Below are 27931 nucleotides of genomic sequence, written 5' to 3'. Positions count from 1 at the left end.
AATTTGAATTTGAATTTTTAAGGTCCTGTTGCTCACCTACAAGGCTTTAAAATAGTTTTGCACTTTCATATCTCTCTGCCTTTTTGCACCCCTATATTCCATCCTGTGCGCTCTGGTCTCAGGATATTGGCCTTCTAAGGGTTCCTAAAGCGAGAAGAAAAACCATTTTCTTCTCGTGCCCCATCTTTGGGGCAGGCATGCTCTGTGGGGGGGTTTCAAAGCTAAGTTAAAGACCCACATGTTCACCCTATCCTATGTGTCTTAATTGTATGCCTAAAGTTTTTACTGGTTCTTATTGCTATTCCCTTTTGTTTTATCTTTTTTTTAAAGTGTAGTTTTCTTTTCGTGTTGTTTTATTTATCTTCAAATAGCTGTTCAGCACTATGTTTGAAAGCATATATATCATTAAGAATCTCTGCTTTGGGGTATTATTGGATCATTGCTACTTGTTTAAAAAATAAATAAATAAAAATCACAGTATCTTCAAGCATGTAAGGCATCTTTATTTAGGCTGGTACCATATATACAACAATTTGCTGATGGACGACAGATTAACTACATTCAAATGCCATTCGCTCAACTTAAGCTCACATGAAATCATGACAACTTATAGACTGAAGGTCTGAAAATGGAAAAGTTACTTGTGTTTTAAAATGTCAAAGGAAAACATTAAATTTCAATCACAACATCTTATGATGTCTCATGTATCGTTATAAATGACAGCACCTGCTGCTGCCCAGTGTCGTGTTTCAGTTGAATGCATAACAATCATCCCCCAGGCACACCAAGTACAAATTCAACATTTTCCATCTACTGACCTATTTGTCCATCCATGGCATGCATTTCAATTACAGAGTTCCTGTGGTCCAAAACACACTTTGTCTTTTTCAAAGAAAAGCGGGTCTCCACATTAATGGACAAACATCTAAGTGTGACAGCTGAAGTGCTGTTTCAGTCCCATTCATGTTTTCACTTTAGCCTCATAAAGCAGAGCTGTACTTTCATCCTTCTCTCACTTTGGCAGCGAGTGAAGCGTTCTCCTGTCGAATCGCTTTGTAGTCTTCCAGAATCCTCTCCAGGTTAGCCACAGTTTTGTTTCCGTTTTCTGTCTCAATCTAACAGAGAATAACACAAAATGACCAAAAGACCAAAGATTTTTTTAAAAGACATGTTGCCTGTGGTGACTAAAGACAAACATGGATAAAAATATAATTACTGTGTGCCTACTATGGACCTGCTACAGGTATAATGTAGCTTAGCAAATACAACAACAAACAAAAAGACCTCAGCAATCTGTGACTGTTGCTGGTCAACTAATAGCCCTCAAATTTCAAGTCTAATACTTTTTCCTTGTTGGTTTGTTTTCATAAATACAGTATTGAATAAAACTCTCAGCTAAGACTAAATATTTAAACTAAAGAGAAAAATCTGTAAACCTCTTTGACAGCATTGTCTGTGGGGATTGGTGGGTAGAGGTTTGAGGCAATAACCCACAGGAAGAACATCCTCGGGGAAAAGGGTGACCTGAGCAGGAGATTTCTAAGTTTATAAAGGAGAGGCAGCTACTTTGGGTCCAAATCAAGAGCAGGTTTTAACCTTGAGGAGGGCAGAGCGGATCCACAAGCACGGAAACAAGAAAGAGAAAGGAGCGGATGAGGTTCTTTCAGGACACTTTTTAATACGTGTAAAAGTCTACTGGAGGAGAAAAATAACAGAAAGCTGCCACCCAGCAGGACCTTGAAGAGCACACCAAGACTCAATTATGTGACCCTGAGAACACCCCACTTCGCACAAGCATGTGCCTCGTCTCACTGAGCCAGTCTTCAGGTTTGATACTGCGCCTCCCAAATGGTCTGAAATTAATCTTGTGGTAAATAAAGCTGCCTTGGCACCAGGACCAAATGGCATGCCTCATAAGGTGTACAAGAACTGTCCCATGGTGCTGAAGCTCCTCTGGAAACTGATGAGAATAGCCTGGAAGTCCCAAGCCATCCCCTCAGAGTACAGCCAAGCAGTCGCCACCTTTACACTTCAAGAGGCCACAACCAGCTGGCATCAGCTTGGAAAAGGCATTGCAATGGGTTGCTCAACCTCACCTATCCTTTCTACCACGGCCTTCAACATCCTGCTCATCGGGTCACAGTTAACTACATCCCGCAGCTCTTTCCAGGCTGGACAACTTTGACTTTTGATTCTATTCCAATGTAACACAGCAATCAACACTGCAGCAGTCGAACTATAAATCCTACCTGCTCCTCGAGATCTCGAATCTCTCTCAGGATTGTACCGGTGTCTTCAATGGTTTGGATTAGCTGATTACAGTTCTACAGAAGAATCAAAGATGATGAAAGCATTTGTTGTTGATAGTCATCAAGGGTATAGTAATATATGATACACAGACAAACAGTGACATACTTCATGCAAGGCTGCCAGGTACTTGTAGGATTTGCGGACGGTTTCGTCTTTTTTGGCATCCTAGACAAATCATACATGACAAATATTTATTGACAAAATAAACACAGGAGCAACTGATTTCTCTGGAAAAAAAGAAAACAATCAAGTCAGGGAATGACAAGATTAAAGAGCATCTATCCCATCGCTGGGAAGAACTCAAACCTCTTTTTACTAAACATTTGTTCAATGAAGAAAAAAAATTTGCTGAGAAATGGTAAAATGCTAAAAAGAAATCATCCTCATAATTATGCATAACATTTCTGAACAATGAGACAGAAGAGTTCCAATCCTGTGAAAATAAAAATTCTCTACTACCTTAAAGACCAGCTCATCAGTCACAGCAAATGTCCTGTCTAGTTTTCCAGTCAGATTATTGATCTCTTTCTGGAGCTCCTTAGTGTCTGATAAAATCTGAAAGGAAAGTGAACAGTGTTAAATCTGAATTTTTAAGGTGCAAGATTTTCAAATCACCAGGATTTGAACTTGTCTGAGATTTTAGCAGATGCACACATGGTGCGAATGTGAAAGTCCTACATGACTTCCCTTCTTGAGATCTTGCATTCAGAAGATTTTCAGAAAACTTGACCTCGACTGAAATTCAAACGTATGAGATTTTTAGTAGATGCACATATGGTCTGTCTAAGGAGCTTGGAAAGAAAAGAGTCTGGACTTCTTTAAGTTTCTTGAAGATGTTTCACCTCTCATCCGAGAAGCTTCTTCAGTTCTAAGAGCAACTGGTAGAGAGTCTCAGATTTTTAAGCCCTATGGGAGTGTCCTTACTGATCCTCTGCCTAGTCACACGAGCCAGGGTGTATACCCACACCCGTTTTTAAACCTTGGCTCGTGTGTGATTGCTCTTTCTACCAACTGCTCTTAGAAATGAAGAAGTTTCTCGGATAAGAGGTGAAACGTCTTCAAGAAACTTAAAGTCCAGACGCTTCTCTTTCCAAACTCCTTAGACTGCGATGACCTGGATGACTGAAAACCTTCACTCTAGGATTTTGGTACACGTTTCAAAATTTCTGCGTCGCCTCGTTCTAGAGTTATCGCATTCACAAACTTGAGTGTTCACGCCACCTGCCAGCCTGTACACCAGACCTCATCAACCTTTTATGGCTGAGGGGTAAAAACAGAGAGAAAACCCAAACAATCAAAAGACCTCATGAGGACACGGTGACTCCTACAAACCGGGCTCAGAGAGAAGCAAACATTTGCCATTACTTGTTGTGGGTGAGGGGAAAAGAAGAGAGCAGAGGACAAAAAGTACACTATGGAAGCAAGACAGAATTTAACTACAAAAAGTTGTATTTCCTGCGAAAATGCAGTGTGAATGTCTTGTAGTAGAAACTGCTAAAAACAGCAGAGGAAGCAGAACTTTCTGCTGAAAAGAGTTGTAAAAGCTGAACTGCTTGCTAAAGATGGCTGTATTTGAAAGGGTACAGTGAAGAGTGTCGAGAAAGCTGAGTGTATGCAAGCAGGCTAACATGTGTGGCAATCGCCACAGGTAGGATTCAAACCTTCGCCACGGCGGCTGCTCATACTACTGAGCCAAACCAGTTCTGATGCCAACCAAAGATATAATGAAAAAATCAATTTGCACTGATAAGAGCAGAAGAAACAAAAATTGTGCTGAAAAGAGGTGAACTTTTGAACTTTGTGCTGAAAACAGCAGAAGAAACAGAAAATTGTGTTGAAAATAGTGAAAAAGCTCAACTTTCTGCTGGAAAGAGTTGAAAAACTGAATATTCTGCTGAAGAGGGGTGAAGAAGCTGAAATTTGTGTTGAAAAGAGTTTAAAAAAAAGTTGAACTGTTTACTGAATTTTTTTTTTTTTTTGTCCTAAGCGGGATTTGAACCCGGGCCTCCCGCTCTGAGAACGGCTGCTCATCTTACTGAGCTAAAACAAGGCTCAGCTCAGCGAGCTAAGCTGGTGATCACACTGATAATGTGGTCCCATTCAGTAAAATGGGCCAAAAGAATGGCATAAAAAGCTTAATATCTCAAAAAGTATAAAAGTTATGAGTACCAAAAGATATAGCTGGCATTAGCAGAAAGAGCAGAACAGTTGAAAATTTGAATGGTGAAAATCGGCTGAAAACTGAAGAAGTAGTTAACCAGCAAAGGTCGGAGCAACTAGAACTAGAAAAAGTTGCATTTCCTGCGAAAATGCAGTGTGAATGCCTTGTACTGGAATATAAGAGTACACTAAGCAGTGTCAATAAAGCAGAGTACATGCAAGCAGGGAAGATGTGCAGCAAATGTCACATGTAGGATTTGAACCTGCGCCACTAGATCTCACAGCTGCTGCTCTTCCTATTGAGCCAAACCAGCTCTGATCTCAAACAAAGATATGATGAGAGAAAAAATGTTCACTGTGCAGAAGAAGCTAAATGGTGCTGAAAAGAGGTGAAAATGCTGAAGGTTCAGCAAACAAAAAAAGATAAGGAACCTGAAAATTGCGCTGAAAAGAGGTGAAAAAGCTGAAAATTGTGCTGAAAAGAGCAGAAGAGGCTAAAAATTGTGCCGAAAAGAGGTGAAAAAGCTGAAAATTGTGCTGAAAAGAGCAGAAGAGGCTAAAAGTTGTGCCGAAAAGAGGTGAAAAAGCTGAAAATTGTACTCAAAAGAGGTGAATCAGCAGAATTCTTTTGCTGAAAAGAGGTTAAGAAGTAGAACTTTGCGCTGAAAACAGGTGAATTAGCAGAATTTCTGCTGAAAAGAGGTAAAGAAGCTGAAGTTTGTGCTAAAAACAGCTGAAGAAGCTGGAATTTGTGCTGAAAAGTAGTGAAAAACTGAAAATTCTGCTAAAAAGAGGTGAAAAAGCTGAAATTTGCATGGAAAAGAGTTAAAACTGTTGAAATGTTAACTGAAGAAAATGTTGCCATAAGCGGGATTCGAACCCGGCCCGCCTGCTCTGAGAGCGGCTGCTCATCTCACTGAGCTAAAACATGGCTCAGCTCGGCGAGCTAAGCTGGTGATCACACTGATAATGTGGTCCCATTCAGCAAAATGGCATAAAAAGCTTAATATCTCAAAAAGTATAAAAGGTATGAGCGCCAAAAGATATAGCACGCTTCAGCGGAAAGAGCTGAACAGTTTAAAGTTTGAATGGTGAAAATCAGCTGAAAACTAAGGGAGTAGTTAACCAGCAAAGGTCTGAGCAACTAGAATAGTAAGGTAGAAGAACTAGAAAAAATTGCATTTCCTGCGAAAATGCTGTGTGGATGCCTTACGCTGAAGATTTCTGCTGAAAAAAGCAGAAAAAGTTGAAAAAACAAAAAACATTGCCCTGAGCGAGATTCGAACCTGGCCTTTCTGATCTATAGGCGGCGTCTCACCTTACTGGACCAAACTGATTCTTACAAAGAAGAGGTGGAGAGACTGACAATTCTGGTGAAATTAGCAGAAGCTGCTTAGTATTGTGCTAATAAGAGGTGAAAAGGCTAAACATTTAGCAGAAAAGAGGTGAATCAGAAGAAGTTCTGCTGAAAAGAGGTAAAGAAGCAAAAAGATGAGTTGAAAAGAGGTGTAGAAGTGCTTGCTGAAGATGGCTGTATGTGTAATGACACACTGGAGAGTGTCAAGAAAGCAGAGCGCATGCAAGCAGGGAACATGTGTAGCAACTGTCACAGGTAGGATTCGAAACTCTGCCCCCGGGTCTCACGGCAGCTGCCCTACCCTCTGAGCCAAATGAGTTCTGGTCTCAAGCAAATATATGATGAGAGAGAAAATGTGCACTGTGGAGCAGAAGCTCAAATTAGCAGAAAAGAGGTGAAGAGGAAGAACTTTGTTGTGAAATGAGGTAAAGAAACTGAAATTTGTGCTTAAAACAAGTGAAAAAGCTGAACTCTGAAATCCTGCTAAAACAGTAGTAGAGGCTGATATTTTTCAGCTACTCACTGAGCCAAACTGGTTCTCACGTAACTGAAAAAAGGTGGAAAAGCTTAAAATTCTAATGAAAACAGCAGAAGAGGCTAAGTGCACTGTGGAGCAGGAGCTCTAATTAGCAGAAAAGAGGTGAAGAGGAATAATTTCTGCTGAAAAGAGGTAAAGAAGCAAAAAGCCGAGTTGAAAAGAAGTGTAGAAGCAGAAGTGCTTGCTGAAGATGGCTGTATGTGTAATGACACACTGGAGAGTGTCAAGAAAGCAGAGCGCATGCAAGCAGTGAACATGTGTAGCAGCTGTCACAGGTAGGATTCGAACCTCTGCCACCGGGTCTCACGACAGATGCCCTACCCTCTGAGCCAAATGAGTTCTGGTCACAAGCAAAGATATGATGAGAGGGAAAATGTGCACTGTGGAGCAGCAGCTCAAATTAGCAGAAAAGAGGTGAAGAGGAAGAACTTTGTTGTGAAATGAGGTAAAGAAACTGAAATTTGTGCTTAAAACAAGTGAAAAAGCTGAACTCTGAAATCCTGCTAAAACAGCAGAAGAGGCTGATATTTTTCAGCTACTCATTGAGCCAAACTGGTTCTCACGTAACTGAAAAAAGGTGGAAAAGCTTAAAATTCTAATGAAAACAGCAGAAGAGGCTGAGTGCACTGTGGAACAGAAGCTCAAATTAGCAGAAAAGAGGTGAAAACAGCAGAAGAGGGTGAGATTTGTGCTGATAAGAGGTGAAACTGCGGAACCAATCAGAGGTACTGCTTCTGTCTGCTTCATCAGGCTGTGTACTTGTATGTATTTCTGCCATAGACTGTTAACCAGAATCTGAGGTCCATATTAGAAAAGCTGCTAAAATCATTAAACTTTGCAGAATTGTAATAAATTATCAATATGAATTACCGGTCTGTGATAGTGTATAAATTTGTAGTTAAAAAAAAAACATGTGGGCCAAGGTGGAATCGAACCCACGACCTCTGGTCTGAAGAGCGGTGTCATTACCAATCGCGCCACCTCTAAGGGGGCGGGCGCTTTGAAAAAAAGGGTGATGAGGAGTCAGAATTAGATCGCGGTGAGACGCGAAAAACGCCGTTTTTTGGAGTTACAAAACGTCGTGTAACTCAAAAACTAGGTGGGATAGAAGCATAATTCTTGCACTGGGTGAATCAGCGGACTTTGGTGTACTTTGACTGCGATTTACATAGCTCTTTGTATCTCCGTCGCGGAGATATGACGAGAGAAGAAACGGCTTCATTTTCGGAATTTGAAAAATGAGAGGAGGACAGATTTCCACCCCTCAAACAAGTCTAACTCATCTCAGAACGGTAATAGGTGAGAAAATAATTCTTGAATTGTGAGTGTCAGGAGTGTCTGAAGATATACAGGGACAAGCCTCATGTCTTAACTTTGCTTCGTTAAGGAGATATGACGATTTGAAAATGCCTTCAGTTTCAGTATTTCAGCTCTGAGTTTCACAACCTCCCCATAGACTTTGAATGGGGAGTTTTTAGACCATGTGTCACTTCGAGGCAAATTGTGAAAAAAACGTAACTCTCACAATAATTATAGTGACACTGTCTTAAAGCCAGCAAAAATACCTACGTTTTGATGTATAATTTGTGGAAGTTGAGTGGAAATTGAGCGAGTAGCAAGGAGTTGTTCAGACATGAAGAGAAAATTCAGAACGGACGAGTGTGCAGTGGGAGTTAATTGCATAGCAACCATAGCAACACATGTATTTTCTGAAAAATCACAAAGTTGTAACTGAAAACTTAAAGAGTCATTACATGAAAACGGTAACAGATATGAAAAAGCTGAATCACACAGGAATAGCCCAATCATCTGAGAACGTTTTAAAGTTTGAATGGAGTTTCTAGGTGAAAGTATGAGGAAGTAGTTAAGTTTCAAAGACAAGCAAGTTTTAGCAGAATTGTAGAAGTTTCCCATTCATTTCAATGGGACAAATTAAAGGAAAAAAGTGTAATATTTTAAAAAGTATAATAGTAATAAGTACCAAAAGATATAGCAGTCGAAAGCAGAAATAGCAGAACAGTTTAGAGTTTGAATGGTAAAAATCGGCTGAAAACTGAGGGAGTAGTTAAGCGGCAAAGAAACGGAGCAACTAGAATAATAAAGGATAAAGAATAAAGAGAAACAGGATCTCAATAGTGTGGATGCCTACGGCATCCACCCAATAAAGTATAAAGAGAAACAGGAACTCAATAGTGTGAATGCCTGTGAAGCATTCACACAATAAGGTAGAAGAACAAAGTTTAAAGAGAAACAGGATCTCAATAGTGTGAATGCCTCGAGGCATTCACACTATTATAACTAGATGAGTGAAGAAGAAATGGTGAGTGAGCCTGCAGCAGCCCAGGCGTACTGCTTCAGGGTTACCTGATCCAGCCCTAACAAGTACTCTGCTAGGGTGATAAGATATGGGGTGATATCTGAGGACATTAAGTTAAGATCGGGCCTGTTTATTCAAGATCTTGTATTATAGGGTGGCTGTAGCTCAGGTGGCAGAGCAGGTCAGCCACTAATCAGAAGGTCGGTGGTTCGATCCCAGGCTGCCTCCTGGCTGCATGCCAAATATCCTTGGGCAAGATACTAACCCCATGTTTGCCTACTGGTGGTGGTCAGAGGGCCCGGTGGCGCCAGTGTCCGGCAGCCTCGCCTCTGTCAGTGCGCCCCAGGGCAGCTGTGGCTACAATGTAGCTTGCCATCGCCAGTGTGTGAATGTGTGTGTGAATGGGTGAATGACTGAATGTAGTGTGAAGCGCTTTGGGGTCCTTAGGGACTAGAAAAGCGCTATACAAATGCAGGCCATTTACCATTTACCATTTGTATTATGTGCAAAGGACTTTAAATCCTAGATATCCCAGGGAGCCAATAAACAGAAGCTGGGAGAAATACACTATATTGCCAAAATTATTCACGCACCATCCAAATAATCGAATTCATGCAGCTCAATAATTTCTATGGCCACAGGTGTATAAAAATCAGGAACCTAGGTATGCAGACTGCTGGTCTGGTCATAGGACATGTAAAAATCACTAATTAAGATTCCTTCAGTTCTTGGTTTTAAACATACCTTTGTAATTTCCTCCTTCTGTTTCTTGATGTTGCTGACAATCTCTAGAATTCTCTGAGTGTACGCTGAGCGAGACGCATCTTGAGGAAGATTTTCTAACTCTGTTACCTACGTTAGAAGCAAACGGGGACAAAAGACCAGCACATTTATTACATTCAGCAGCCAAAACACATATTTTGCAAACTAATCCTTCCAACTACTTGCCATAACCATTATAAACCTTATATTACGAAACAAGCTTCAAAGAATGAATGACCTAATTTGATGTATTGGAGATGCACTACTTTAGAAAAGGGATCTGTGGAGCAAATTTCCTTGCCTTTTCTCATGACATTTTTTTCAGGCTTAGAAAATACAATTTTCACGTTATTTAAAGGTATATCAACCACTCAACGTTACAAATTAAAATCATTTTTAATGTTTTTAAATTTGTCTATGTCAACCCCAATAAAAATGTAATTAGTATCTTCAATACCAGCTGTTTGTATGCATCTTCCTTCTTCTTGGCCTCCTCTGTAGAAACACGGATCTTTTCATGCAAAGACTTGATTTCGGACAGCTTCTTGGATGATTCCACCTGCGGAAAATACACAAAAATGATCAAACTGTACATTTATTGTTAAAGAAAAGCAAAAGGCCTGTTACACGACATACATCTTTGCTGGTGCAGATGTCTTTGAGTCTGCGATATTCATCAACGAGTGGAGCACGGTGTTTCTCCCACTGAGATGCCAGGTTCACGACTCGCTTGGCACTGGCCTCTACCAGAGCCTGCAGAGAGGAAGGCACATATATATAGTGGATCTGTGAGACCTGCTTGGCTGGGTGACATCAAGCATCAGCTCCTACCTGAAGTTTCAGCAGGTTATTATCTGCATCTGGCAGAAGATCAATTGTTTTCTTCTTCACTTGGATTTTCTCTTCTTTTTCAGAGTTTCTCAGTTCTCTCTGTTTCAGCTCATCCAACACCTGCACCACACCACAAATAAATAAAAATGATATTATTATATGCATCTACAGGTTATTCTGTTACATCATTAGCCACGTCGCCGTGCATATTTGTGAATCTTGAATCAGGAAACAATCATTTGTGCTCATTTTGCTCTTTTCAGAGATTGTGACAATTCATATCCTCCACAGGTTCTTACATTTCTGTCAGCACCTTTCAGTATACTGTCACTTCTGTCTGTGAGATGAACAGACTGACAGTGTCAGGAGTAAAGAAAAGGAAGCAGAACAAGAAGTGGTAACGAAGAATTTACCACTCCTACGCATGTTGCAACCCATAACTCTCACCATGCTATGGATTACAGACCTCAAACCGCCAAGACAGATCTGTTTAACTCCCCTGACCTCTAGACTGGTGTAGACTTCCCATTGAGATGTTGCTGGGAACAAAGGAAATATGAAATATCCTATTTAGCCTTCTGCTACTGCAACCTGACTCCAGATAAGCAAAAGATTATAGAGAGAACGACAGATGGATTTTGTCATCCTTGTTGATCTTTGTCTTACTTTATAAATCTAGAGCAAACCTGGGCATTGTACGGCCACATTCAGCCCTTTGGTTATGTCTGACTGAACCAGTTGAGATCAATGGGAAGTATAGCTCATGCAGTTTGTCCAGCTTTTCAGCCACCAAACACTCTGATGCATGTTACATCTCATAATGACTCAAATTGTAATCCTTAAATACAGGAATCATCTCTCTACAAGCTTTACATCTGACGTCGTGTTAAAAAAAACCCTCTACACTCTCTCTCTCTCTTTAATGTAAGATGACATCATTTGGCCCTTGCAACTCGCAGGACTCATCAACGTCTGTTCCAACAGTGAGGGTTTTGTTCTTGGAGGTAACTGAATGTTTGGATATGCTCGAGCTGAAACAAGACAAACTGGGAAGTGTCATATTTTTCAAATTCTTCATTCCATACTTAGTGTTGAGTTGAACAAAAGTCCACTGCCATAACATTTTGGTGATTGTTAAGTTACGTACAGGCGACTTGCCATATGAAACAAATGCAAATGGAGAATGTGAAGTTGCTTTTACATGCACAGTGCCAGAGCAGTGCTCTCTGCCTGCCCATCTGTATAGCATTACTTGCTGGGTGTTGCAACATCCATCAATTAACGAATTCACGTTACGTTTTGATTTTGCATTTTATATAAGAACATTAGCAGTGGAGGTAAATAACTGTTCTACGCTTTCATGTTCAGAAATATAAATCAGCAACAATCACAGAGTGCAAGCGTCACTTCCCATCTTCTGTCTTGCTCGTTCGGTGTGGACAAGCTCTATTTTAATTGCTGCAATCAAATACGTATGTTTTATAGAAAGGCTCAACGTTATGATTCTATTATAATTATAATATAAAATGTAAATATGATTATATAATTACAGAATCCTTGAACAAATTTAAAAGGTCTAAGCATATAGTGTAGCAAGCCTGCAAATGAATGTACGTCCATGCTGCTCCCCCTGGTGGATACACAAGACATTACCGTCGACGTTCCTAGATGCTGCTTAGGGGCATTTAGCCCTCGTGATTACATCACCCACGTCACCAGCTTTTAAAGCCTACTGAAGACAACCTGAGAAAAACACTTCTTTTATTCCAAAATGCTGGGACAGCACTGAGGTACATGAAAAACAACTTAGAATAAAGTAAAAAACAAAAACAAAAATAAATTAAAACGCTTAAATGTCTAAGTGGGCATTACATAATTCAAAATAAAGGGTGACAAACGAGCTCTTTGGAGCAACTCTTTAAAAATCACTTACAAGTTTTGCCTTCTGTCCCTCGTTCCTCTAATTGAAACCTTTCACCAAATGTTTTCTATCATTAGTAGCAATACTTAAGTGAAAAAATGAAGTAAGATATGAAAGACACATTTGTAACATGAACAATTCAATCAACTTAGTCAATAATGACTTCTCCATTTCAGATAAGTAGGAAAAACAGCTATACACTCCAGTTTCCTCTCAGGAGAAAGAGACTAGAGTAAATGACATCTTTGCAGTGTATTCAGTTCTTATTTATGAATGAAAACGGGAGAAAGAGAAAAAAGTAACTATTGACTGCCACCAGTCCATCAGGTTCATCTTAGGTGAGCTTACCTGAGCGCTGGTAACACTCATGTGCTTCATGTCTGCTGCTAGATGGTCAACCTCACTGCAAAGCTGCTGGAATTGCTGCTGAAGGTAAGCCAACTCCTCCTGCTGACCCAGCTGTACATCCCCCTCTGACTGATGATTAGTCGGGATGGTTTTTGCTACTGGAGGCAATTCCTGTAGAACACACACACACACACACACACACACACACACACACACACACACACACACACACACACACACACACACACACACACACACACTTTAAGGGGGAAGTAGGTTACACCCTGGACAGGTTGCCCATGCTAACACAGAGACAAACAACTACTGACAGCTATGGGCAATTTAAAATCTCCAGTTAATTAACAACTACTAATTAACAAAAACATGTAGTTGGTGCATGTCTTTAGAAAAAACTAGGGTACCTGGAGGCACGGGGAGAACATGTAAACTCTACAGAGCAAAGGCCAAGTCTATTTGTTGTAACAATGCGTACTTTCACAGAACAAACTTTGCATTAAAATTTCCTGTTTGAATCTGTAAACATACGGAGTCACAGACAGGATCCATCAGGAAGTTGCTCAACTCAGGAGCTATTAGAACTACAGTGAAAATCTTTCTTGTTATAAGAAACAAAAGCAATTCTAAAGAGTTTTCAGGCACTTAGTTTGCAGCATTACTGAAATAAAACTTCATTTCAATTTACTGAGCCCAAAGTAATGACGTGTAAAGGTAAGTTTATTGTTATCTGTATCTAATTTAGTAGTGGAAAGAGAGGCTGTGTGGTAGAAGTAAACCACACAATCATTCAACTTTTAAGTTTCTTTTTTCAGTGAAATTTCTTACACAGGCTGAAGGATGTGATGTAGGCTTTGTGAGACCTGAGAGATACATTCAGGACCAAACTTACAGATTCAAAGACAGGATGTGTTAAATGCCCCACAAAAAAAGAATTCAAACTGTCAAGCAGGTTGTTTTAGGTTTGCTGAGGTGGTCAAACTTCAATCAGAATGCATTCATTTGTTGGACAAAGTGTAAATTAGGCTGAAAAAAATGTTTTCACTGGTTAAGAGTTTTGTGAGGATCAAACTGTATGTATGCAGTTGTTTTAAACAATGCTGAGGTCTCTACCTGTGTGAAGTTGAACTTCTGTGTGTGGGTGAAGTGTGTGCCCTTGGTCAGGATGTGGCCGGGTTGAACGGAGCCTTTGAAGGCCTGCAGGAGCTCACACAGGTCAGAGGTGGAGCGAGAAACACCAAAGGCACTATGAGAAGAGGGCAGGGCAGCAGAACGCAGTTGGTCCTCGATCCGTTTATGCAACCGGGTGAATTTCCGTAAGCAATATTCCTGTTACACAACATCCAATAAACATGTTCATACAGAGGTGTACAAGGAGTTAACACTTTCAAATTTGGTGCATTTAGACAGAGCATACTCAACAGGGTATAGTTAATACTATATCGACTCATGTGATTCAAAAGATTAGAAATCTGTGAAAAACCTTCATAGTTTCATTCAAAAAGACATTACTTACTGACTTACTACAAGCCAATAATGAAACAAAAAGGGCATGAATATTTTTAAATGTTGATACAATATATCCAAGTTAACTTTTTTGATTTAAATTACAAAATAATGAACTTTTGGACATTTTTTTGTACTGGCATTAGTAACATTAGGTTAATAGGAAGCAAATAACTCTAAGATTCAAATAGGACTGTGTGAATATTTGCCTGTGGAGTAAAGCGGGACAACAATCCCTGATTGTTCCACTCGTTGTCCCACTCCTGAGCAGCACTTATTTCAGCTGTGTGCTGCTCCAGTATGGACGCCACCACAGAAGCTTGACTGGAAATCTGGGCGGTGACAGGGGAGAGAACGTCCCGCTGGTAGTCCTTCACTTCTGCAAACACAGCACACCTTACATTTCACTCACACTTTCTCTTTTGTAAAAACTTTTCAGAAGTGATTTCACTGCAAGTGTGATGGCAAACTGAACATTTTCATTATTCATAATTAGTAGGAAAAAACACACTGTGTGTGTGTGTGTGTGTGTGTGTGTGTGTGTGTGTGTGTGTGTGTGTGTGTGTACAGTAAGAGGACTACCTTTTGTGTGCCTCTTGCTTGAGCCTTTAGTGCAGTTTGTTAGGCTGAGGGGCTGGACGTGGAAGCTGTGCATGACTCCTTGTCTCTATACATGTGAAAATAGAAGTAAAACATTTTATAAACAAAACTGATCTTTACCTGGCTGTCTGTTAACTCAGGAAACATAGCTATGTTTAGCTCCACTTTATTATTATTTATAAGAATATTATAAATTATTTCATAGTTTATACGTTGTACTGATGCCATGAAGACACAAAAAATGTAATTCAAAAGTCTCACTCACTGCCAGTCATAATTATACACATACATTCAAAAACAAAATTAAAACTATAGCATATAACAACGAGCAGAATGGGGCATTAGTTAACCTGTGTTTCACAGTTTAGTGGTAGTCTGCATTTTGGAGGCAGCCAAGGTACAGCAAGATGGGCTTTGATCGCAGCAGCTATGGTTCTCTCCAGTACCACTGATTTCCCTAAAGGAAGACAAAAACCAAAGCTTTGGGTGACTTAAATGCATCGTCCTTGATGAAAAGTGCCCCGGTCATGTCCACATCATGATCACATCACTTTTTTTAAACAATCCACAGCAGAAAAATGTGTCGTCTTCTACAGCTGTGGTTCCCAAAGTGTGAGCCAGGGCCCTTGTTGGGCCACAAAGTTACTACAGGTGGGTCGCAGAAATTCACTTTAAAATTACTCACTAGTACGTACAGTTATGTATCTATACAAACTAACTGGCATAAAAAAGTGAAATAAAACTGGTAATAGGAGGTAGGTAGTTTATGATTTTACTCGTGTTGAATTTTGCCCCGATCCACCTGCCAATCTCCCCTCTCTTCTCACATGAACAAGACAAGTTTACAAGATTAAACACAGTTCTCCACTTAACCTGTCCCCATCCAAGAGTGGGAGGGGCACCCTTTAGGGGCACCCTAAGAGTGTTATTTTAGGTTCTAATTCTCATTACTGCCACTTCCCACTCGACTACGGACCACTCCAGTACGAGCTGGAGGGGACCACCTGATGAAGCCAGCACTTCCACATTATCTGCAAAAAGCAGAGATTCTGAGTGGAAGTCTTCTCCCACTTGGCTACGCCTAAAAATTCTGTCCATAAAATTTATTATAAACAAATCCCTGGCAGAGTGCAACACCCACTGAGAACAACTCCAACTTATGGCTGACAATGCAGACCAAGCTCTGTACCAGGACCAAATGGTCTGTAACAACATGCCAAATACCCCTCAGAGGGTATCTCAGGGGGATTTGGTCCCAGGTTCACAAAACAGGTAGACTGGTTAGATAAACTCTAAAACACATCCTCGAATATCGTCAAGAGAATAAATAGCTGGTCTAGCACTCCAGGACCAGAATGTTCCTTCTAGATCTGGAGTTCAACTGACTGGACAAACTTCCACTCTCACTCCAGGACTCAGCTGCCACCAGTTACCCACAGTTGGCACCTTGGCTCACTCAATAATTAGCCGTCAGACATTATACAGGCCACAGATCCACCTGCAAGCATTGTTGCTGGTTATCTTTCCTGCTCCTGGTCCTGCTTTAATTTTGTGTGTGTTAAACCAAGTAGAGATATTATCTTTGACACTGAAGCCCGAGGTCTGTCCTGAGTAAAGGGGGCGTGTCCAAATAAAGCCCGTGTCAAGGCCCGAATCATTCTTCAGAATATTATATGATCAAAGATAAACAAGGTCCTGATTCTCTGAAATGACATGACTGCCTTGTTAAGTGATACAAGCTTTTGAAAAGACGCTGACATTGTTTTTTTTTGTGTGAACTGGACCTGAGGTTATTCTGAGGATTATTATGAGCTTGCAAGGAGATCGTAAGCACACTATAAATCCACCGAAAAAGATCAGCAGTCAGGGAGCATTTGGACATGATATCTCCAATAACAACTTAAATCAATCTCAGAGAGGATGGTTAGAGGTGTAATATAAAAAATGTAACAGTATACAGGAACAGATGTTTCAGCTTTGTCCAGCCACTAGCAGGATTTCTGGATGTCAGCCACTTCTACCTGCCGCTTGTCGTGCAGGGACCTGTCCTTCCATCATGGCTCCTCTTCTCTCTCTGGTGTCTGCTACCTGAGGTATTCACTAAGCACAAGGTCATTTGTGACCTTTCTGAACCTTTAATGAATACGTTATTGTCCCATCACATAGATCTGCAAACGCCTATTAAACCAGATATGTACGGTGGCCCCTGGAGACAAAGCACGTACAAACTCCAAAACACATGCAAATTCCAAAAAAACAACGGAAGTGCTCCAGGACGCTAGGGGCAGTGTTGAGCTTTTGTTACCTAGTAACATGTCTGTGAAGGTTCTCAGTCATCCAGGTCATCGTAGTCAACGTTACCTAGTAACAACCTACTACACAAGCCAGGAAGTACCAATGACCGGATTTGGGGTCTGCAGCCTTGAAGGCCGCATTTTAAGGTCACACATGTGTCCACTGTACCATCTGGGAACTCTTCTTGATTCGTAATAACACAAACACTAAATCCTCCTTCTTTTGTGCTGTTTTGTAGCAGTGTATACACCCGAGACTGTCACCTGTCTGTCTGTCCTGCACTCTCTCTCTCTTTTTCTTTCTCTCTGATTGTGGAATAAAAGTATGAACATGTATTTATAAGTTACACTTGTGTTTGAATCCTGCAGCTTATCACACATTTGATTTCCATGTGTGACAACTGCAAGTGTCCAGAGTGAGGACAGACTGAGGGACCCACTGCTGCACATCATCTGTGAGGCTTTGCACCCCTGATGATCCACCAGGACAAACTCAACAGTGTGTGAGGAAGAGGAGGAGGAAGAGCCAGCTGACAGATGGAGAGAATAGACAGACTGTTCCCTGTTTGTGAAGGACTGCTAGAAAAGTTTGAAATAACTAATTGTCTGTCCTGAATCAGTCTTATTAGGTAATGTTCAAATAATTATATCATTCCAGTGTTTCCAGTGTGGGAGAAAGTACTCAGGGCCTTCAAGTTACACACTATGAAAGGCAGCAACAAGTGTAATATTCAGAAACCTAAAGTATGTATCAGCAGCAGAATGGACCTAAAAATAAATGTTTGTTTCAGTTCTATGAAGCTTTGAGTATTTTGGATCAGTAGCACTGCTGTGTTTGCTGCATCATATTGCTGTAATTGTTTATATGCTTTATATATTCTGAGGTAAGTTGATCTATAGTGTTACATCATATTCTATAAGGATGTTATGTGTTTGTATACTTTCTGCCCAGTTTGACCCATTTAGCAGAAGCCAGCCTGTTTAAAGCTCTGATATCTATTCTGTATGACTTAAAGCAGTTATGACATGGTATGATTTTCTCACCCAATAAAGGAATATTTCATATATCAGTCTACTCTTCATTTTATCAGAAACAGTTATTACAGCCCGTACATTTTCTTTTTATAAATATATGTAAGCAATGAGCCAAATTTAGTAATGCCAACATACTGAAGGAACAACATTTGTCTCTTATATATGATACACCTATATACACACTGTCAAAGATACTTGTCTTTGAGTGAAGATTTAAGGTGATAAGACATATAAATAACTGCAACTTGAATCTGTACTGAAGCTCAGTATTTGGCACTAGGGCTGCTCGATTATGGCAAAAATGATAATCACGATTATTTTCACTGAAATTGAGATCACGATTATTTGACGATATTTATTTAACCCTTTAAGATCTACCATAGAACCAAGTCCGCCAGAGCTTATAATATTTTTTTTACATGCTGTAGTGCCATTTGTGGGAGCATTTCAAGTTGCTATACATCAATACAACTGTTATAGCCCATATTTTAAAAATGTGTATGTATTAAGTCCATAGTAACTACATTAATTGCAAAAAAGTGCAATAAACTACAAAAAAATTGAAAATCGTTTTTGTTTTTTTTACATATATTTCTACTTGGAGAAATTTAAGAGGCTTATCCCTCAAAACTTTAAATACAAAAAAGTTGCAAAAAATAGTTTACAACAACAGGAAATTTATTTTGAGTGTCTTCATAGTTTTATTTTTGGAGATACAGCAATTTTTATATACTGCAGGAAAAACAAAAAAACAATCCTATGATGCAAATTTGCAAAGAATGTGCATGTGCATCAAAATAAACTATTTCCAGCAGTGCAATTCGAGTTCTAAGGCCTACAAGTAAAAAACTACATTTTCCGCGAAAATGACGTCACTTGCGATAGTTCGCGTTGACGTCTTTTTCAATGTGGGAAGTGTTAAGAACAGCTGATCGGATCGGCAAAGCGTGTTTCTGGAATATTATGTTTTTGTTCCTGCAAGCGCTTTTTATGCAATTTTTGCAAAGCTATATGTGGAAGGAAACCGTGACCTAGGACAAGCTGATGGCATAAGATGTAAGTACAACTCCTCTGGTTTCATATGGAAAAAAATTTATTGTGCTAGCTTAGCGGTTCAGGTTCTACAGGGATTTAAAAATAGTTATACAAAACTAGCATGCTGCTCTGACCGGCTTTAAAGGGTTAACAATAACAATGTATTGAATAATTACTTTAAAAAATAATATAAAATAGTGTGCAAATACTGATAACAGTGCAAATGTTTGCAATAAAAGAAATAAATGAAAAATGTAAACTTTGCAGTGTTGCTCTGTGGTGCAGCTACGACACCATAGCAAAGTTTACACACTGTGTCTACTTGATCCACGTCTGACTCCGCGAACCCATAATGTTTCCACACCACTGAAGTTTTTTGTTTTTTTTTACCTCTCTTTTCAACCAACGGCAGTCCACTCCTCTCCAAATAACTTCTGCTTAGCTTTCCGAGCTTCCCTCGGGTCCTCTTAATTGTTGTGACGCGTGTTCGAAATGCAGAGCAGTGCGCTTGATTTGCCACACGGAGCAGCGCGAGAGTAAAGCATGAGGGAGGGGCTAATAATCGGCTCAGTCATTTTTAATGATCGTTGAAAGCCCAGATCGTAATCGTGATTAAAATTCGATTAATTGAGCAGCCCTATTTGGCACAGAGTTCATGTTCACTGCTGTAATAGCTAATAATGATTAATATAATAACTATAATATTGGCCATATTATATTTACATTACCAAAGTGATATGACTTTAGTCTCATGAACAACATCAGCTAATTCTTATTTACTAACTAATCTTAAATGACTGTTCAGTACAGAAATGAAGCCCAAAAATCATGTTTTACTGTCCTGTAGTCTCAGCCTCAGATACTTATCAAATCACACAAAGCTCTTGTAGAAACAAACAAACAAATGAACAAAATATGTTCTCCTTCATTTCTGTCAAACCAAGTTGTATGACACGTTTCTAGCGGTTAGTATCATGGTTGCTAGGCAACCTGGGAAGCGCGACGGAGACTAGACCGTCCCATACAGACAAACTTGCCGTTTATTTTGCAAATCGAGCTCAACACTGCCCCTAGTTGCAAGTGTTTTGGGGTTTGCAAGTGTTTTGGGGTTTGTACGTGCTTTGTCTCTAGGGGCCACCGTAGATATGTCCCTGTGTCTATATTAACCAATTGTTGTTAAAAGAGGAGAGCATGCTACACAGGGGTAAACATGGCCCCGTCCTAGCTTTTGATACATGCTACTGTCATCAATTTCAAATTGATCCAATATTCAAAATAAGAAAATGTAGCATTTCACAAATGAATCATTGAATTCCAGGATGCCGCCTGCACAAATAAATATTCCACAGTCAACTGTTTGTGGTATTTTAATAAAGTGGAAGCGATTAGGAATGACAGCAATCCCACCACAACGTAATAATGCTAGTAATAATCACAAAGGCTCAGGCAACCCCCCTCGCCCCCAAGATTTCAGACAGAGGAGCTAAAACAAGAACCACTGGACAGAAAAACAACGTTTCAAAGATGACAACAGGTGATGCACTCCACCGCCATGACCTGCATGCATGCTCCATCATGCAATACTCCACTGCTGAAGAAAGAGCACGTTGAAGCACATTCAAAGTTTAGACATTTAAACAAGCCTGTGAAATACTGGGAGCATATTCCCTGTTGATGGGACCAAAATAGAACTCTTTGGATGTCATAATATACCATAAAGTCTGGAGGTCAAACGACACTGCATATGACCCCAAAATGCCATACTAACAGTGATATTTGGAGGTGGGAACATCATGAGGGCTGTTTTTCAGCTACAGGATTTCACATAACTAAAGGAATGATGAATGGAAAAATGTACCAAGACGTTCTTGATAAAAATCTGCTGCCATCTACCAGGATGATGGAAATGAAACGAGGTGAACGTTTCAGTAAGATAATGATCCCAAACACAGCCGAGGAAAACTCGGCTAATAGAATGGCCCAGACAATCATCTCATCTGAATCTACTGAAAATTTTAAGAACTAAAGCTCAGAGTTCATAGAAGACTGGGCCAAAATCACACCTGAGCAATGCTGCAACTAGCCTCTCCAATCAGGAGGCATCTTGAAGCTATCAGCACCAACAAATGCTACTTTATGATGTATTCAATAAGTTTCAGTAAATTCAGTCCCTGTGTTATTTCTCATTATTACAGAACTTAATTGTTGGACATCTAAGGTTTGATTTCCTTGCATGTGGTGATTGGATGGGTTGTTACCAACATCTGGTGAGAATTCCATGTCAAAGTCACCTTTAGAAATATACTTACTTAGAAACTTGGCGACAGGGCAGAGCAACCAACCCTAAATGGTCTTTCTGCATAACCGTTATTCAAAGACCTCTTCTCGCTTCAGGGCATATCTCAGCCTTCTTAGGCTAGCTAGCTTAGCATTCCACAGAGTGTTAACTATTTAGCTATTTCCTGTCACTGGGCGCTAGCTACCTTTGCTCATGTCTCCCGAACCCAAAACTTCCCTATAGATCGGGCGTCATACCACTTACCCTCCAGTAAGGCGGTCCTATCTGCACCTGTATATACATATATATGTAAATGATTTTTTTTTTAAAAACCAAGATATGTTTGATCTCAAGAACAACCATTTTTTGTTTGTTTGGCTTTTTTCACACATATTTGTTCTTCATTACGGGTGGGAATTGATAAGAATTTGGCGATTCTGAGTCCATTATCAATATCATTTATCAATAACTTATCAATTAACAAATCAAAGATGTAAAACCAGAACAAAGACACTTCAAAGTAGGTGATTCTACTGTAGAAACACGACCAGGTAGAAACACAGGCTGCAATCTGTCTGCTCATCAAAAGCTGAAGTTGTGTTGCCACTATTTTTCTCCTCTGACACAGACTGAAATCAGCTGACTGTAAGAACCAATAAGTGGGATTGATATGCAGGCATATTAACAATTACAAGGAATTGGACTACTGGGAATCTATTTTTGTAGAGAACCAGCTCTCAATTTCCATCCCTAGTCCTCACAGGATCGCCACTACAAACGTGGTTTATAGATATAACAGCAAGGAAAATACTGGTGGCAGCCAGCAGTACCCCTCAGCCTTCTAGAAGATGCACCTATGGTATCAATTTGAAACTCCTCCGTTACTTAGTTCTCGAGTTATCGCATCCACAAGATTTTCATAAAACGTGACCTCTGAACCCTGACCTTGAGGTGGAGGTCACTGAGCTTCATACTTGTCAAAGTTGTATGTTCTAGCTATTAGTAGACAAAACTACGGCATCAATTTGAAACTCCTACATCGCTTTAATCTCAAGTTATCACAAACTGGGTTGTTTATGTCAGCCACCTGTCTGCCTGCCCGGCAGGATGACAACATTCAACAACTTGGCTGAATTGGCAAATCACTTCTGTTGTGGCTTCCAGCGAAATGTAGAATTAATTTGAAAATGTTATTAATAAGATATAAAGCCTTTTATGGCCTTGCCCCTGTTCATATAGCCTGTAGTGCCAAGACCTTATTCTATCAGTTCTCTTTTTAGCCATTTGATCAGGGCCTCGTGCTTTTCAGGCAGTTAACACAACAACAGCCTTTGTCTGTCCATCAGGTTGCCTGGGTCAGTGGGTTGTTTTAATGTCTGCTGAATGTCAGAGACATTTTCTACTCGAGTGTCTCAAAAAGATTTGCACTGACAGAAAAAAAATTCACAAAATAAGACCTTTGAATTTACCTGTAGCTGTATCTCATAATACTCTAATTACATCTAACATTAGAGGCTAAAGTAAAACAACAATTACTAGACAATATAGTCTATATCTCCAATATTATATGAAACTATGTGTATGCCAGAGATAAACTGTGTCAGTGCACCTGTCGGCTGGTCTGAAGTCTCAGCACTTTCTCTGGGCAGCTTCTCCACCAGAAACATGAGCAGGGAGCGGATCTCTGGTTCACTGCTGTACAGAAAAGTCTGGTATCCTAGCTCTCCTTTGTATCCAATGTCCTGAAAAATAAGAATTTACTTTGAGACAACAGAAAGCTAATTTTGTACTTTTCTAATAATACGCAATTTTGCTCTTATATCTTCGGTGAACATTATTTGCTTCATCACTCACTGAATTTCTCAGTTGTCATTAACAATTTAGAAATTTCACCTGATGAGAAAGATAAGCCAAAACTCCAGTACAGGCTATAACTTGTTAAGCTGTGCAATAAATCATTTGAAGCCTATATTAAATTTAAAATAGTACAAAGACAATACTGGCAGCAGCCAGCAGTACCCCTCAGCCTCCGAGTAGATTCACCTGTGGTATACTTTTAAAATCTTATGTCACCTCATACTCAAGTTATCGCACTCACAAGATTTTCAGAAACTTTAACCTCTGACCTTGTCCTTGAGGTCGAGGTCACTCAAATTCAAATTCATCTGAGATTTTTAGTAGATACACTGATGTTATCAATTTCAACTCAGACGGCACCTGATTCTCAAGTTATTGCATTGACAAACTTGGATAACCACGTCGCTCATCTGCCCAACAGGGTCACGAGTCGACAATACCCATAAACATCAGTGTTTTACAGCTGAGGTGAAAAACATCTTCTTTCATCTTTTATTTGGTAAATATTTACATCGCATGTCCTTCCTGATGGAACACTTCCAAGGATTCACGTCTTCATTCATAATGTGTTAACTACCACAGGAGACACTGAGGTACAAGCAACAAGGGAATTAAATTTGTGTAACGCTCAGCCAAAAATAAATAATGCACTCATGACTGGGTGTAAAAAGAGGATCCCAGGAAGGTAGAATCTTTCAAAAGTAAAGACAGAACAGGTTCATCACTCAGAAAGAAATAATTTCACAATTTAAGAAAAATATTTATTGATACAAATTTTAGTAATGAGAAGAATGAAAAATAGAAATATCTGTATACAACAGACAATGCTGACAAAACCAAACTCAGTGGGTTCAAGTGAGAAAAGATCATGTAACTTGGAAACTGTAAAATTAATCATTTATTTTATTAAGGATCCATTCATGAAAGGAAGGTCAAATTCAACCATGCAAGAAAAACCCCGAAAAGATCCACACAGTAACTAATTCTAATTCTTCAAGGACAATCCTTTATGAAAGGGGGAGAGAAAGCTCCATCCCACTGCAAAGGATCATCTGACCATTCATAAAAACATCAATAAAATAAGCATTTTCATTGTTATTCCTTTTTCATTTCCTGTCATAACTGCCTGATATATTTATATATATATAAAAAAAAAAAAACAGCCTGTTAAACTCACAGCTGAACATCATACAGCTGGATTATGGAGTCGTTGCTCCATAAAGAGCACAGACCGCCGTATAAGCTCTATAATAATGATCAATATTAACTAAGTGTGCTCAAGCATTATCAGTGTTCATCAGTACTGTCCATTGAAGTACTGCAGTCCTTAGGATTCATTCTATATCCTATGAGGCAAAGTGGGCCAAAATTTGCAAGGTGATCTACAAACAATGTGCTGTAGTTTACATACAAAGATGCAGGCAGTTCACTTCAGTAAAAACCAACATTCTCCCAGGAGCAGCGTGAAAAATCTAGAGGGAGTGTGAGGGAGCCGCTGCAGGCCTGCTAACCAAAATAATTCAGTGTAAGCTCAGACTTCACACAAATGTTTTTCTCTGAAAACAGTGCGTCAGCTCAGATAAAGGAAAATCAATATGCTTCTGATAGAAATCATTCCGCACTGAGCACAGGGTTCAGAGGATTAGGATTCAGGTGTGATGCAAGATTTATCTAAAGGAGGAGATTTTCCCTACAAACCTGACATCTATGTGGAACAGCTGGATTGTACAATATAAAGAAGAACCCAAAACTGTATTTACCGTCAGATCACTTATTGTGCCACATTTTGTTGTTACAGATTCAGCAGAGAGAAGCCGCTCAGTGTGTGCACAGTGCCGAGAAAAAGCTCATTTCAGTTCATTTCTGCAGTGTTTCATGAAAACTGCGGCATTAAATTGCAGTAAGTGGGGCTCACCTCACCTCTCAGCATGAGAAATGAGCGAAGAGTTTTAGGACAGAGCCAATGTTATGGCACTGCGCTCACAGCTTAGAGCTGATCACATTCTCGTTCTGATAACATCTCCCATCCTAAAAATAAACTAGCTCTGTAATTGGAGCCAGACTGGACACACTGGGGGAAGTGGTGGAAAGATGCACACTAACGATGTTAGAAGTCATCTTGAATAACTTTGATCAATCCCTTACTCACAGCATCTTTACAGAACAAAAAAAAACATCACTACTAGAAGATGACTCTTTCTCTCTTGTAAAACAAAGAGACAGAAAATCATTGGGACCCAGAGCTATCACACTTTTTAATTCTCATACAAACAGCAGATAAGCTATGGCATTAAAACCATCAGGGTCTATCACTGCGTTTTATTTACATTGAACTGTTTTGGAAAAAACTAGGTTGTCAGCTTTTTTCACATTCTTCTTTCCATGGTGAAAAGAGAAACAACGTGTAGGTGGGGTTCCTAATTGTACTTTCTCTACCAGTTAATGATTCCTGTTGCGAAGAACTAGTTGTGCACAAACTCTTTAAGTAGACAACTGCTTACAGTGTTTGTGTCTGAACACTGCCAATTGCCTGACTGGATTCAGCCAGTGATAACAGGGGACAACAGTTCCATTCAGATATCTTACCTGACAGGCCTGTGCCAGGCTCATGCCCACTCTGAAGCGGGCAGACATACCCGGAGGGAGGGAGGTGGCCAGCGTGCTGCTCAGACCAGGATCGATCACCCGAATACATCTGACCACCGCCTCTACTATCAGCTCACTACTGAACTGTTTCACGCTATTAATTTCTTCAGGCACTTCCCTGCGGGACACGAAGACAAAAAAAAATAACTCTTAGCTGCTACAAAGCTGGTCGTATCCACACAAGCTTCAAATAACCCACATACAGCATGATCATATGACTGGGGCTGGTTCAACACAGGACTGAGCGGAAAACTTCCCATTAGCCTGTAAACATGTCAGCTCGGTAACTTATGCTTACTTTTAAGATCACAGTGCACTGCTTGGCATTTATGAAACCCTGTTGTTGATACTTACGTCCCAACCTGTTTTAGGGCGTGAATCAGAATTTTATCAACTTCCTCCATGGCCGGAGCTTCTCTGAAAGAAGCTAAACTAGCTAACCAACTGGATAACAGCAAAGCATCCGGTGACAGTGAGGCGAAATATGAACATCGACTTCGCTGGTACTGGTTAAAGTTAAAGTATTAGCATCATTTCCATGCATAAAACACAGTTAAGGTACATTCCATCTTCTGCTAGCTTGAAAATAGAGACCAGTTACTTAGCACGACTGCCACTCCTTATATCGGCAAAACGCATTGTAATTATCCGCTGCGTTGGAGACCATTCGCTACAAAACAGCTTCTTTTGTAATTAGTTTTCTTCATTCCCTGCAAACTGAACCTGACCGGGGATTTCTCTATCAAACTAAATAAATCTGACACTTCTGTGTCTCCTACAGTGTGGAAACGAAGTACCAAGCCAATCGAATAATGTGTGAACGCGGTGTTTCTGGGAGGTTGAGTTTTATTCTAGACTTACTGTCAGCGAGAATGAATGAGAAATGAAAACTCGCCAAAATACAGTTCCCAGAATGCACCATAAAGACAGTCTCATGACTATGATAACGTTTTTTTTTCTTCAACTTTATTTAAAATATATATATCATACATAGCCGTGTCCCAATTCAGGGGCTGCAGCCTTCGAAGGGCGCATTCAAAAGCCTCGATGTGTAGCCTCCTTTTTCCTTCGTGGCCCAAACCATCCCAAGATTCACAGCGCGGCGGTGGTGGAATATTTTCTAAATAATGGCGCACGGCTCAAGAGTAAATTTCTAAAATTGATTACTGGGTTTTATCTAGTGAATGGCAAAGCGAGGCTTTGTGACACTCTGAAACAAAGCAGTTGTGTCGAAACTTTATTGAGGCTTCGAAACCCAACCCCATCCCCGCAGACATGCCCTGCACAATTTCAAGCAAAGCTACTTATTATATCAGACTGTCAGTAATTGTGATCAGCAGATGTTTTCATACAAACAAGGGGGAAAAAATAATGAGACTGTTAAAGACAGATCTGTGACTATAGTGATCGATGTGCTTCAGCAAATTTCTCCATCTGTTAATATTCCTGCTGCTCACAATAAATCAATTTATATAGTAAAACAAACAGAGAAAAGTCTGCGATGTTCACTGTAACGACCACACTGATTTACAGCTGTTTTGGGGCTCAGACGTTTTGTTTGTGCTCACAGCCCTGAAACTTTGAATGTGTTTGTTTGACTTTTAGGTTTTCTGGAAGTTCATGTCATCAGGTTGGTTTTACACTGTCAACCAAAGTGAGAAGCTGGCATAGCGTTAGCTTTGATTTTAATTAACTTAAAAATATACATTTAAATGAAAAGACTACATGTGTTTTCCTTCTTTATAAAAAAAAAGTTAACATTTTCATGGGATAATTCTGACCAATCGTAACAGTCCATTTCACGCACATCTTCATCCTCTGCTGAGCAGCCTCTGAACTATGCAGAAACTTTCCTGAACTTTATCTTGTGACACTGGCGTGATGTTTTACTGGGAGTCTGGAGTTTTGGTCATAGTGAACCTGCATAAGAAAAAGAAAAAAACCCACACATCTGTCATGAAAATTGTTAAGAAATAGATCGCCTGTAATTGATGAATTAGTTTTATTGGCGCCTCTTTTTATAGTATAAACATATTCTTTATGGCGGCGCATGTGTAAGTATACGGATTGTAGTGAGGATGAAGTCACTTAATGCTGCAAATGACATTTTCTGTTGAAAGC

General features: G+C 39.9%; 1 protein-coding gene across 1 annotated transcript; it reads right to left on the bottom strand.

Moving 5' to 3' along the window:
• Positions 1 to 482: 482 nt before the first annotated feature.
• ccdc22 (CCC complex scaffolding subunit CCDC22) lies at positions 483 to 26641 on the bottom strand. The gene is made up of 16 exons (XM_085393148.1): positions 26165 to 26641; positions 25751 to 25928; positions 22917 to 23049; positions 15016 to 15122; positions 14648 to 14732; positions 14275 to 14444; positions 13673 to 13888; positions 12545 to 12715; positions 10276 to 10395; positions 10081 to 10197; positions 9902 to 10003; positions 9427 to 9534; positions 2770 to 2865; positions 2416 to 2475; positions 2250 to 2324; positions 483 to 1115 (listed from the first exon to the last, which is right to left on the bottom strand). Exons 1-16 carry the CDS (start codon positions 26212 to 26214, stop codon positions 1002 to 1004), a joined length of 1902 nt encoding a protein of 633 aa, XP_085249274.1. The 5' UTR covers positions 26215 to 26641; the 3' UTR covers positions 483 to 1001.
• Positions 26642 to 27931: the final 1290 nt, after the last annotated feature.

Source organism: Rhamphochromis longiceps, linkage group LG20, assembly GCF_057381845.1.
Source record: "Rhamphochromis longiceps isolate RC_006_pf linkage group LG20, R_longiceps_female_GT1.1, whole genome shotgun sequence".
Lineage (NCBI taxonomy): Eukaryota > Metazoa > Chordata > Actinopteri > Cichliformes > Cichlidae > Rhamphochromis > Rhamphochromis longiceps.
The sequence above is the reverse complement of the archived record's forward strand: the minus strand, read 5'-3'. Positions and strand labels throughout refer to the sequence as shown.

Excerpts from the sequence above, each read along its gene's own strand:
- ccdc22 (XM_085393148.1), bottom strand. The coding sequence starts at position 26,214 with ATGGAGGAAGTTGATAAAATTCTGATTCACGCCCTAAAACAGGTTGGG. Across the intron at positions 23,050-25,750 it reads GCCTGGCACAGGCCTGTCAG|GACATTGGATACAAAGGAGA; the intron begins GTAAGATATCTG and ends CTTATTTTTCAG. Across the intron at positions 2,325-2,415 it reads ACCTGGCAGCCTTGCATGAA|AACTGTAATCAGCTAATCCA; the intron begins GTATGTCACTGT and ends ATTCTTCTGTAG.